General features: G+C 36.4%; 1 protein-coding gene across 5 annotated transcripts in view; it reads right to left on the bottom strand.

Moving 5' to 3' along the window:
* The window catches only part of PHTF2 (putative homeodomain transcription factor 2), a 64,598-nt gene that overhangs the window by 7,197 nt on the left and 44,034 nt on the right, over window positions 1-13,367 (bottom strand). For all 5 annotated transcript variants that reach the window (XM_018068089.2, XM_018068090.2, XM_008928883.3 and 2 more), the window contains 7 exons: window positions 12,892-13,050; window positions 9,708-9,926; window positions 7,209-7,337; window positions 5,741-6,013; window positions 4,462-4,593; window positions 2,337-2,423; window positions 1,049-1,204 (listed from right to left, as the gene is read on the bottom strand). In XM_018068089.2, coding sequence (XP_017923578.1) covers window positions 1,049-1,204; window positions 2,337-2,423; window positions 4,462-4,593; window positions 5,741-6,013; window positions 7,209-7,337; window positions 9,708-9,926; window positions 12,892-13,050 — 1,155 coding nt within the window. The remainder of the gene's footprint in view (window positions 1-1,048; window positions 1,205-2,336; window positions 2,424-4,461; window positions 4,594-5,740; window positions 6,014-7,208; window positions 7,338-9,707; window positions 9,927-12,891; window positions 13,051-13,367) is intronic.

The following is a 13,367-nucleotide window of genomic DNA, read 5'->3' as shown; positions in this document are numbered from 1 at the left end:
AATCCCAGCTCCCTCAGCCTCTCCTCATAGGACTTGTGCTCGAGTCCCTTCACCAGCCTTGTTGCTCTTCTCTGGACCTGCTCCAGGACCTCAATGTCCTTCCTGAACTGAGGGGCCCAGAACTGGACACAGCACTCCAGGTGTGGCCTCACCAGTGCTGAGTACAGGGGAAGAATCACTTCCTTGGACCTGCTGGCCACACTGTTCCTGATCCAGGCCAGGATGCCATTGGCCTTCTTGGCCACCTGGGCACACTGCTGGCTCATGTTCAGCTTCCTGTCAATCCAAACTCCCAGGTCCCTTTCTGCCTGGCTGCTCTCCAGCCACTCTGTCCCCAGCCTGTAGCGCTGCTTGGGGTTGTTGTGGCCAAAGTGCAGGACCCGGCACTCGGCCTTGTTGAACCTCATCCCGTTGGAATCAGCCCAACTCTCCAGCTTGTCCAGGTCTCTCTGAAGAGCCCTCCTGCCTTCCAGCAGATCAACACTCCCCCCCCAGCTCAGTGTCATCTGCAAATTTGCTAATGGTGGACTCAATCCCCTCATCCAGATCATCACTAAAGATATTAAATAGAACTGGGCCCTTGAATCGGGAGAGGACTTTAAATGTGTATATGCACAGACATCTACCACATCTATTTTGAGACTCAAAACTGGCAAGATAACAACTTTGATCAGACCATACATTGTTTTTTGCTCAACAAATGCACGAGATCAATTAAAAACATTTTCAGAAGGACTTGAAAAATTACAGGCATATATCATACAGTCAAAAAATGATCTTAAATTACATCAAATGACTCATACTGGTGCCTCTAAGCCTACTCTCTTAAACAGAAATAGGGATATAGCCATCTCTCAGTATTCCTTACAACTTTTGAATAAAGTCACACACTTATTTCAGAAAATGAGCTTCAGGTTGTAAAGTGTTGTTTCACCACATCATAATTAACTCCCTAATCCAAACTATTTTAATACATCTAAAATGTCTGACACCTACCAGATGAAGGACCTGTTTAGATATAAAAATATAGGTCTATACAAATTCTCACCTGCTCTGTAAGTAATATTGAGGTATTGCTGTACTTTTTACTAGTTTCAGATCCAAGAGTAACAAATCTTAAGAGAAAAAGAGTTAGTGAAATGCACCAAATTACGAGTTCCCAGTTGTAGTGACAATCAAGGAAGATCTCATGCATGTGAAGCAGCTGCAAACAAAAGAGTGAAAAAAAAATCAAAACTTAATTGGAAGTAATAATTATATTACAATATAAGACAATAGATATCTTCATAACTCTGAGAAACATTTCCCAGTAATGAATATGTCAGGTTTTTAGGCATGTAAGAGTTTTGATGCAGTGTCGATTTAAAATTATGATTCAAAGATACAAGGTTTGAGACAATATATGTTCTGAAAGGCTTAATCAGAACTTAAGACTTTTCTTTTCATGTCCCTAAAGCAATAGAAAAAAAAATACACTCTGAGGTAATTTTAAACTCATGTTCAAACTTGCAAAGACACTATATGGGATAAAAACCAAAATACACCCTCAAACGTACTAAATTTTATGTTAAGAGTTATTGCTAAATTACATTCTTAATAAAATACTTACAGTTAGCTACCAAGCAAACACAACAGAGTTAACTACGGAAGAAACTGTAAAAACCAGTTCAGAAGCTCCTTTGAAACAGAAGCTCCAAGAAAAATCTTAAGCAGTAGAAATCTTCTTTAAACATAGATTTGCTTACTAAAAGATATTCCACTAGAGGGCAGGCAAATATAGCCAACAAGCTTGTTTCTCTCAAAAATCATCAAGGTCAGTCTCAACTGTCTCTGCAAAAGTGTGTTTTCATGTAAAATGTTGGGGGAAAAAAAGTGTCCCAGAAATCACAGTGAAAAATGAAAGAGGACAGAGAGTTAAAAAAATAATAATGAATCAGAGAATATCCTGAGTCAGCAAAGACTCACAGGGATCATTGAGCCCAGTTCCTGGTCCTGCACAGGACAACCCCAAGAATCACACTGTTCCAGGTGCAGAATCCACCACTTGCCCTTGTTAAACAACACACCATTGGTGATTGCCCAGCCTCTTATTTTGTCAAGGTCATATTAGGAATTATGCTATAAATAAGTTTCTTTAGCTACTACAGAAAAATAATCCATTAAATTAAATGAACAATACAAAATGGAGCTCAATCTTCTGAAAAGCTGTAACAGCTATTACTAGTTTTTCACTGTGGTCTTCTAGCTTACTAGAAATCACTATGCAAAAGGCACTCGAAATTGTTTTAAAAACTATTTAAGTCATGGTTGTGTCTATACAAGCAAATTTTCCTCACCTGTGCACAACAGATAAACACAACTGAGATAGTCAGTAAGAAGGCAGATGAAACTATTACATCCACAGAGCGTTGAGGACCTCGACGCTGAAAGCAAAGGATATGCACATACATTAATGAAAACCTAATGGCATAACTAATTAGAATCACATCTTGAACCTGTGTTTCATCATGGCTCACAATCTGGCAATCTAAGTTTTATGCAACATACTAGATCTCAATAATATCAATACAATTGAATACCCCTGAAGGTACATGAGATGAACTCAGATGCAAGCACTGAAAGATAACTGTGAGAAAAGAAATTTTTCACCACTTGTTCAGTCAGCTCCTTCGTGATGTGTAGTAACTTTTATTTAGGCAGCATTCCCCGACATAAATTTGACACAGTACTGGGCTTCAATCCCAAGTATCAAATCAATGCTAACAAAAGGTTTCTGGACACCAGATCACAACAGGATATCAAGATATGACTTCATATGGTTGGCATTTTTCACCACTTGCCTCTTTTTGACATACAAGAGCTGTTTGTACCCACTGAGCTTTTCCTCTTTTTTTTTTCTCGTTAAAGAATTAGACATACAGTGCTGCACTGAAACCTGCACAAGTTATCACATACATTTATTTCTCAACTTTATTCTCCAGACATGCCACTGTATAAAAGTGAGAAGAATGGGAAGTGTACACATGCAAGGTACAACCTTGGAACTTGGAGAAAAAGATAGGAAGCTTAACTATTGAAAAAAATTGAAGTGCAAATTCCTGCTGCAGGGATGCACACAGTACGTCTGTAGTGAGCTGGAGTGTTTGGCCCACGCAAGACTTGAAATATGTCTACACCCCTGCTCACATCTTCACAGGTGGACACATGTACAGGAAGTGTAATATGCAGGTGTGTTTTGGACAAATGCTCTGTCAGTATGTGCCAGCAGTACCACTGCAAGAAGACAATCCTGCTCCTTAGCTGCTTGTCTCCATTCCTCACACTGTGCTTGGCACAGGCATTACAGAGCTGCCCAGTGAGCCAAGTAAAGCAACAGATGGAGGTCAAAATTACTGTTCTTGACTGGTTATTTCTCAGTTGGGTCAGTTCCCTATGCACCTGCCTCTGACCACTGACTGTTTTTTTGTTAGCCACACTATTATACAAATGTTCCTGGTGTCATAAGAAAAAGTGGAATATGTAGATGTGGTTGTGAGGAAAGAAGGTAAGACATTCTCTCCCCAACAATGCTACCATACTCATCAAAACTACATTCTATTATCCAAGTAATGTTATCCTCCTTTCACCCCAACCAGCACCACACTACAGACTACAAAGAAAAAGATGTGTCTCAAATGTAAAGTTTAAAGGACATCTCTTTTTTACAACATCTCTAACAGATATTTCCATAACTCAAGGGGGCGATGTAAATTTATCACCTCAATTCCTCTTTAAATGATGCATCTTTCAAATTTAAGATTTTGCTTTACATGAAAAATTTTGCTTGCTTATAATTCCCCTTTCCACAGTCTCCAGTCTCCACTCTCCTTAATGTTTTCATAAAACTTTTCCTACTTCTAGAAACTACTGATAGCAGATTTCAGGGATCAAAATGTCTTACAGATAATACATGGGCATAATTTGTAGCTTCACCTGGCACACATATAGCACAAATATATATATAAACAGTCTTGCTTTACAGATTAATAAAGATTAATAACACAATAAAGTGTGTTAACGACACTATCTGGTGAGGCCCTTACAATAAGATATTATCGGTATTATACTACAAGTGGTCAGTTTTTACCCAACATACTCAGCCCAGAGACTTTTCTGCTAGCAGTAGTAAGACAAGACTCCAACTCTGAATACATTCAGACTTTATTCCAAGGTGAAAACCAGACATTTACTTTCTCACAATCTGCAGACACTGCTGGTGCAGAGTCACTAAAATGAAGCACATATGGGAGACATGCACCAATAGTAAGTGCACAGGAGATATAAACTCAGACTAGAATACCAATCTTCCATCATCAGCATAGGAGATATTTTATGTTAAAGCATAAATACATTGTTTTAAATTTTTTTAGATGTATTAAACATATTAAAATTTTATTAAAGCAAAAATATACGTTATTTTACCTTTAGATAGGACCTGAGAGAAAGCCACATTTTTATATTCTGTACTTTCTTCAAGCGGAAGTGAGGAACCTCTGATTTTCTTGCCCTTCTGGCAGATGTTAGATGACCAAAAAGTTTGGCAAAGAGTAGCCTCTGCAGAGAAGAAAAAAAAATTAACTGTTAATTGATTTTCAGGGGTATTAAAAAAAACAAACGGAGAAAAGGTTTTGCATAATATGTCAAAGTAATGTACAGTGTACCAGTGTAAATTAAAATATGTTAATATAAAGCAGAAATAAGTACAGCATATTATTAAAATGAGGAAATACACTAAACCTTTTAAAAGTCTCCATATTCTAATGATAAAATTTAGCTACACTTGGAGTTCCTTTCTTCAAATTTTAGACAACAGAGCCACTAAGCTTTTAAAATTTTGGCAAAAAACCCTCAAACCTGTCCATTATTTACATTAGCGAGCATCTGTATCACAGGAGTTACTTTCAACAGAAATTATAATTATTAGAAGCAGGTTAATTCTATTCTACTGTATTACATCACATATTTTGACCACAATTTAAGAACAGCAAGTATAAAAAATTTTCTCTTACAGACCAATAAGTGTCTATATTCTGCAGCTAATAACGTTGCTCTCTTAAAAGTTTAAATTGCAGTAACAAGCAATAGAAGAACAGGTGCATTAGTTCAGACAGCAGCTGTCACGATCTCCAGCCACAGAAACAACCTAACAACAAAGCAGTCAGGGCTCTTGGACAGGGTCTGGATGGAACCATTTTGGATGCCCCACCCCTGGAAGTGTTCTCAGCCAGACTGGATAGGGCTTTGAGTAACCTGGTCTAGTGGAAGGTGTCCCTGCCCATGGCAGGGGGGTTGGAATAAGATGGTCTTTAAGGTCCCTTCCAACCCAAACCATTCTATGAATTAAAGGTTTTGAACAAAACACACTGATAGAACAACTGGCAAATTTATAGAGTTCTTTTATTGAAGCTCCTTCTGCTTTTGGAAGACTGAGACAAAGTGGGACATGACTAAGCATTGGATTAATGCATTCAGCCAGTTATCCCTCAGAAATGCTCTCCAGGAAAAAATATGTTTAAGTACAGACTTCAGTCCATTGCAACTGAATCATCTAAACTGCAAGCCCACTGAAGTATTTGTCATCACTGATCTGTGAATCACAGGGTGCTGAAGAAAACAAGTTTAAAATATCCAAAAAGTCAAAAAATGCAAACATCAAACTTCGTTTTGCTTCAGATGAAGCATCTTGGTTTGCTGTTCGTACCTGTTTATACGTCCTCTCTGCTACACATAGCAAGAAAAAGAAAATCCACACTAGAGACACACGGACCACGAAACTTATAATAACCATTGAGAGAACCAGAATGTCTCCATCTGATCCAAATGCAGTCATGCAAAGTTCAGCAGCAGAATGTGTAGCTAGTTGTTCTAAGTCTTTAGCTTGGGAAAGCCGAAAGACAAAGGGCATTAATCCCAAGATTAAAGATATGACATTTCCAAAAATCTGATAACCAATTCCTGGTATATAGCTGTTCACCTAAAAACAAAAGAGAACAAGGCATATTTTTAAGTTTGGAATGAATTTGGCACTAATTCAATAAATAAAATATTAATGTTTCTGTCTTAGCACAAAGAACACTATAACCTGATAAGTTACATGAAAACTTCAACCAAGCATCTTCATACTTTATTGTTAAAAAAAAGGAAGTCCTCAAAGAGCATTTACTGCACAGGAACCAAGACAAATAGTTTAAAAACCCAACAACATAACATTGTAAATAAAATCTAGTGCATGTTCCTGTACTGAAAATTCATTGAACACTGAATTAGCAAAAGGCACCAATCAGACTGTGCTGCTTAGATCCTTTATGTTGCTCCTACTTGTGTTCTGGTTTTAAGTTGTATGCTTTTTAATGGAATCAAAGTGTTTACAGTGCAGACATGACTGGAGTTCTGCGGTGCTGGCTATGGCTTTGCTAAGTTTACTTCTGCTGTGGATTGTGCCCAAACCTGTGAAGTTTATGAGTCAGGTAGAGATCAGAACTAGGTTTGTGAATACGTTGCTTTTTAACAAGTTTGGGATGGTAAGTATCAACTTGCCAGAACTAGGCAGAGTTAAGCTCTGCAAGGATTTTATGTCCAACCCTACAAAATATGGTCTATATTGAATAAGAGCATGACATCAATTTAAAGCCTGTCTAACTGTTTTCTGAAAAGGAGTACCAGGAAAAAGAGGGAAGACTAGTGAGATATCCCACTGATCCTCTTAGATGTTTGCTTCTTAAAGAGGAAAGCTTTCTTTTCCAGTCCTAACTTTAGCATCCAAATACTCAGATCTGTTTATTCCTAACCCAACACATCATTTGATCATCAGAATCAAGGAGATGAATACAAATATTCACAGCATCGCTTTGTAACAATAAGAGAGGGTGGCTGTGTTAGCGAGTACCTAACAATGCAAACACATTTCATTGTCCCAACACTCAAAATCTGGTAACTCTTTAATCTGCTAGTTACAAGTAAATCCATGATGTAAAACACAGAACAATAATGAGAATAACAGATACTTTGAAACAAAAACCCAAACAAACAAATTAAAAAACCCACAACCAAGCAAACCAAACCAAAACAACAACAAAAAAAGAGAAAACACCAACCATAAAACAAGCTTATTTTCGGTAGTGCTTAGACATCTAAATACAATATTTGCATAAAGTTAAACAAATACTCACCCTGTTCATTATCATACCACTGATTTCAAGCACAGACATATCTGCTTTCTTACAGTCATTACCCTCCCATACAATTGCACTTATTTTTTCTAGTCCTGGATTCAAAGTGTGGATCCAAGGTAAATGACTCTGGGAAAGATAAGGAAAATATTCCATCAGAGTGAAAAATCTATTGTCATGTCAATACACCTTTGTCAGCAACACAATGACAAAAAAACACGCTTCAGACTGACAAATATTGCTATATAGCATTTCTTTCTACTATATATTAACATCATTCCTCAAAATCATCCACTCCTTTTCCAAGAAACAGCTGTGATTACAGGGGTCTCTCCTCCAAACTCTATTTTCTAACAGTGATGAGTTACTGTGATTTAAGGATTTATTGGCTTTTTTTTCATTCAAACATATCAAAGAAGAGAGAAATATGAAAACAAGGATCTACTTATAAGTCATCCTTAATTCTGCCATGTTTAATGGATTTTTAAATTATTATTATTCTTCCCCTAACATTCTGAAAAGTATTCTTCTCAGGTTGAGCCCAAGGAAAACACTTTTTTCTATTTGCTCTTATTAATATTTGTGTACTTTACAATCCTTGTTAGGGATAAAGACCCCCCCATATGCAAACTATATTTGGCAAGACTCAGAGCTCTCAGACTCAGAGGTAGGTGTCTAATCAACACCCACTGCTCCAAGAGCCAAGCAATCCCAGGCCAACCTACTGAATGCACTTACTGCTGAGGGACCTTTTTCTGTAACCACAGAGCCAAGTGAAAATTGAAGGATATGAAAAATGTTGAGGTGACAAGTTCTGCTCAGGCCATTTCTTGACTTTCCTCAGCCCTGTCTCACTTCTCTCCCATTCAGGTGATTAAAATTGCTCTCAGCTTTAGTCACCTGGCACTATGTGCATCACACTACTGAAAGCGGTGGTGCTGGCTGGGAAAAGGGCATGATATTATTTTTTAATTTTAACTTATCATTGATTAAAAGTAAACCTTTATTTTATTTTTATTTTATTGCTTGCTTTATCAGTGTTTATCTGAAATCTTTGTATTCTGCTAAGTGCTCGATTATCTCCCTTTTTATTTCCATTTGATGAAAAAAAATTATTTATATTATTTAAACAACGCAAATATTTTTTGCAGGACTTTCTTAGCCACAGATTCCCAAGGTCTTCCTCTAGAGGGAGTATCAACACCAGGAGCTGAATCTCAAAAATTCAAAATCTGCAATCAAACAGAAGAACCCTCAACTGCAGAAAACCCAAGTCAATATACATACTGCAATTCAACTCACTATTTCAAGGCTTACACTTCTGTGTTTTATGCAATGCAAACAAGAAGAACTAAAAATAAATCAAAAAAAGCAAAGACTGTATGAAATTCAAACTGTTATCTCTTTTGGTTTTGGGGGATTTTTTTTGTTGGGGGGATGGAGGGAAGGCTTGGCTTTGGGGAGCCTAACTTTTTAAAATCAACAAATACATCATTTTCAATTCTGGCTATGAGTGAAGAACCTGTCTTTTGAAATTCTTTTCCTCAGTAGCATTAACATCGTCCCTTGCATGACATTCCTTAGTTCTGATGATGCACTACCCATATATATGACTTGTTAACCCAGAAGAATATTACACATTCTCTCCATCTCTTTACTTAAGTGGTTTAAATTAGTCATGTAATTAAAGATAAGATACGTACTACAAATAAAACTGGTACTGAACAGCACATATGAACAGTTTTCATGAAATGAAGGCTAAAACTTGATTGTTAATGATTGAGCATTAATAATGCATTCTGTCCAACATTAGCCTAAGACAGGTAACAACTGAACTGCTATCCAAACAAACACCAAATTTTCAGAAATTACTGTCTATATGCTGCTACAGAATACCATTAAAGAAGGGAAATAAAATTATTAGCTTTCAGGCAAAAAAAAAAAGTAAATAGAATTAGGCATATATAGTATACATGTGACATCATATAAATACATATATATAACATTAGATACTGTGTATTTCATCTTTCTATTTGATTTTTCTATATATACATTTATACATAAAAAACCAGAAAGATGTCTGATAAGTGCTTACAAAAAAGTAATTCCACTAGAGAAAAAAAGAGGGGGGGAGTCCCCATCCAGGACCAAAGCAACAAAAAACAAACAGAAAAAACAAAGAAAAACCTCAAAGAAACAAAACAAAACCCCAAACCAGAAAAAAAACCCAACCAAACAGAACCATGAACTAGAACTAAGATTCAAACGCTCAATAAGCTATCCAATTTTTGCATATTGTCATATCCTCTTCCTTTGACAAATTAATGACTGAGTAGGAGAAATCAAATTTTCCTTGTTTTAATTCTATCAAATCACTTTGGCTTTGTTACTTTCTGTTATAGAGTTCTTTCTCCCAGGCCTCCTGTGACATGTGATAAAACAGAAAATTCTGAACTTGGGTGTAGTGTAAAAAAAAAATCAAAATTGGCAGATACCAACCTGATGAAAGGGGTCATCTCTGTATTCTTTCTTCACGCATGGATTCACTTGAGGGCTTTCCACATCTGTCTCACTGGTACAGGAGGAGTGACACTCTGCACAGTGCAACAGGTCCTCCCACAGCACATCTTCGGTTTCCGACTCCGGTCTCGCACTCTCAGAATCCTGCCTGGAGCTTGAACACCGAGAACTGCAGCTTGTACCAGATTTAGGTGTATCCTGAAATTGAAATTTGCATTGGAATTAACGCAGCATTTTTATTCTACAACGTTTCTTGGTAGAACAGTTAGAAAGTTCAAATTAGTTAACCTGTGTTTATCTGGGTTTTTTATGTTCCAATCCATCATCTTTCTCACCAGAAAGATTTAGATGTTTATTGAAGATGTGTCTAACAGGCTGCACATTTTAAGACACTGTACAAAAAACCAACAATCCATGACTCCTGCTTTGTTGAGGAAGGGATCACATAAAGAAGAATCAAATCATACTAACTATTAAAAGGAAATAACAACTTTACAGATTTTTAGAACTCATTAGTTTAGAATTTAACAGCAACTATCAAGCTTCCAGCTATGTCTCAAACTTTGAAGAATTGACTCTCAAAGTCTCCTAAAATCACATTGTTACTACTTATATATCTTCTCAGAGTGAGTTTGTTTGCAGACAGTAATGCATCAGGTAGAGAGGAAAGGGTACACATAGCTAATGCCAGTTATATGCAGTCTGCATAGTCATACATAAAATTTTAATTATTTTAAATAATCTGCACTTGAGAAACAAGTATGCCTTATTAAACTCAAAGCTTACCCAGATGTTAGATAAAGAAAGAAAAATATTAAGTATGGGACATTCAAATCTCCCAGTGCATACACATGAAATAATCTATAGTTGTCTTCAGGACAAGAATGTGGAGTTCTTAACTACTTTCCATAATAAGCAGAATCCATTTCCTACAACACAGAGATGAAGTATTAAAAGCAGTACCAGCCTACTCATTACCATCCTCTGCCAATTTCCATTCCCTCAACACAAAATTTACTTCTTTCTACTAATTTTTCTTGAGAACATACACAATTTTTTACACTGAAAAAAAAAAATTAAGCAATGTTTCGACAGACATACTAACTTATTATCATAGAATCAGCTGGGTTGGAAGGGACCTCCGAGATCATCAAGTCCAACCCTTGATCCAACACCACTGCAGTTACTAGACCATGGCACTAAGTGCCACATCCAGTCTCTTCTTAAAAACCTCCAGGGACAGAGAATCCACTACTTCCCTGGGCAGCCCATTCCAATGTCTGATTACCCTCTCTGTAAACAAATTCCTTCTAATATCTAACCTAAACCTCCCCTGGCACAACTTATGATTTGTAATGCATTACTATCTAAAGAAATGTTCTTCAATCTCTCTGAAAACTACGTATTTTATGTAAAAAATTTTGTAAATAAATATTTAGAAAAATTTGGTCTGAACTCTCTCATTTTACCAAGTGAGGGATAACATCAATGCAGAAGAAATCTGAACTATTTTTTTCTTAAAAATTAAAAATTAAGTATTTATAGAAAGTAGTCACTCCTGGATACCATTGAGGGCTGAAGTTACTAAAGTAAGAACATTAAAAAGAGCTTGCTCAAACAACAATTAAGTTGACGAGTAAACATGAAGGTAAAAGAAAATGCAGGACAGAATTTGAGAGTATATCCACTGACTTCACTAACTTTTTTTTTTTTTTAATACAAAGAAAGCTTTCACTGACTCTAAAACTATTGTTTCATTTCCTTTGTAATTGTGTGGGGGAGGCGAGTTGGGAACAACAAAGAAAGGCTTCCTCTTTCATGGCATCAGTCAGATCAGTAAATGGGGAACAGGGTGAAAAAGTACTGCCAGACCTACACATGGAGCAAATTTTGTCTCTTCAGTTTCTAAAGGTATCTACACAGCCTTCCCTACCTCTGAAGTATTCTATGCAAGAGAAAATATATTTAAGCTAAGAAAAGAAAAAAATCAACTGTAACAGTGTCTTTCTGCTTCCTCTTGTCAAGCACTATAGCTGCACAAGGATACAGTCAAGAGACATCTTCTGTAATACGAAACAAACAGTTCCAAGTATCGACCTGCTCAATTATCCTAAACCACACATGCAAAAGGCACTCAAATCAATAAGCCTTCTGGATCTTTTTAACCAAAGTCTGTGAGAAGTAAGTGAAAGAAGATAAGATCATCTAGTAAAGTTTCCTATGCAAAGCACCAAGGCTTTGCAGTTGTGATCAGAGAAAGTAATATCTGAACTCTTCAAAGGAGACATTTCTTATATCAAGTAGAGAGCCTACTCATGAGGCTCTGCTTATCAAACCCACCTGGCAGTGGACTTTTGTCAGAGTTGATTTTATTCTTTACACTCTTTGGTCACAGAAAGTGAAAAAACAGCAATACAGCCTTTAAAGTGTCCTGTATATCTGTTAAGTTGCACACCATTAGCAAAAAAGAGCATAATTAAATAAATAAATAAATAAATAAATAAAACCACAATAGGATATCCCTTTCTCTTTCAATGTCTGAGTCCTTACAGTTAAGGACTCTGGTAATATAGAATCTATGAACTCCCCTCTTCATGATGTCATGAAGTCTCTTAAAATTTCTGAATCTTTATGCATTAACAATTTCGTTAAGACTTCATGACAATATTTTAAATTGTTTCAACAAACATGAGCGAATGAAAACTCGGAGTAAATCAGACTTCTCCACAAGAAAGCCAGTGAATCCAAAATACAAACTAAATGGAGAGAAACAGGAGCAGCAACGTGATGAAAATTTGTATACTGTCAATTACTACTGTTTCTGTAACAAAGCTAATTTCTAGAAGAGATAACCAGTGTCAAGAGACAGTAACAGAGTTGCCATAACCTGAGGCAAGATGTACAGAACATATTCTAGGCTCCTTATAACAAATTGAAAAATAGGATGAAGCTCAAACAAACTAAATTAAAACCTCTTAATTTCAAAACACTGTCATTAAACTAAAACAAAAAAATCTCTGTCCCCCATCAACATGACTTCCAAATAACAGACTACTAAAATCCAGTACAGGAGAAAAAAAAGTTTGAGGAAAACATACTTATTCACTAAGAAGTCAAGAAGTTTTAACAATTTACAGACAAGAAGCACCAGAAATGAACATACCTCCAGAGGATAATGTTTCTTGTAATGGTGAGATTTCCTGTTTCGAAGCGTACAATCACTAGAAGTGCGTTCCACATTGCGACGTAAAGAATAGCCAGTTTCAGGCCCTTCTTCACTGGAAACTTCATCTGATAAGTTTGTCACAATCCTGTGAGTATCCTGGTGCAAGAAACACAGTACTAGTAAGACAGTCATATAGACTAAGCCTTGTTCTCAACTACTGAAATCAAACTTCTTTCTACACCTTTAGTATCTATGCTCAGTTAAACCAGATATTAACATATTTTCAAGTGTCAAAATTAATTGGTACCATTAGCATTATGAAACAGAAATTGTAATATCAAAATAAACATTTTTCAAATGAAGGGCTAGTTTATATTATACCCAAGAAAAATTCCAACATTCTTATTTTAGATGTGATTTTGTCTCAATTGAAGCTAGCAAGAAAGGCTTAGAGGAAATGTATTTACATTGGG

This window comes from Manacus vitellinus, unplaced genomic scaffold (genome assembly GCF_001715985.3).
Source record: "Manacus vitellinus isolate BGI_N305 unplaced genomic scaffold, ASM171598v3 scaffold_13_pilon, whole genome shotgun sequence".
Classification (NCBI taxonomy): Eukaryota; Metazoa; Chordata; class Aves; order Passeriformes; family Pipridae; genus Manacus; species Manacus vitellinus.
Note: the sequence above shows the minus strand (reverse complement) of the source record. Positions and strands in the feature narration are given on the sequence as shown.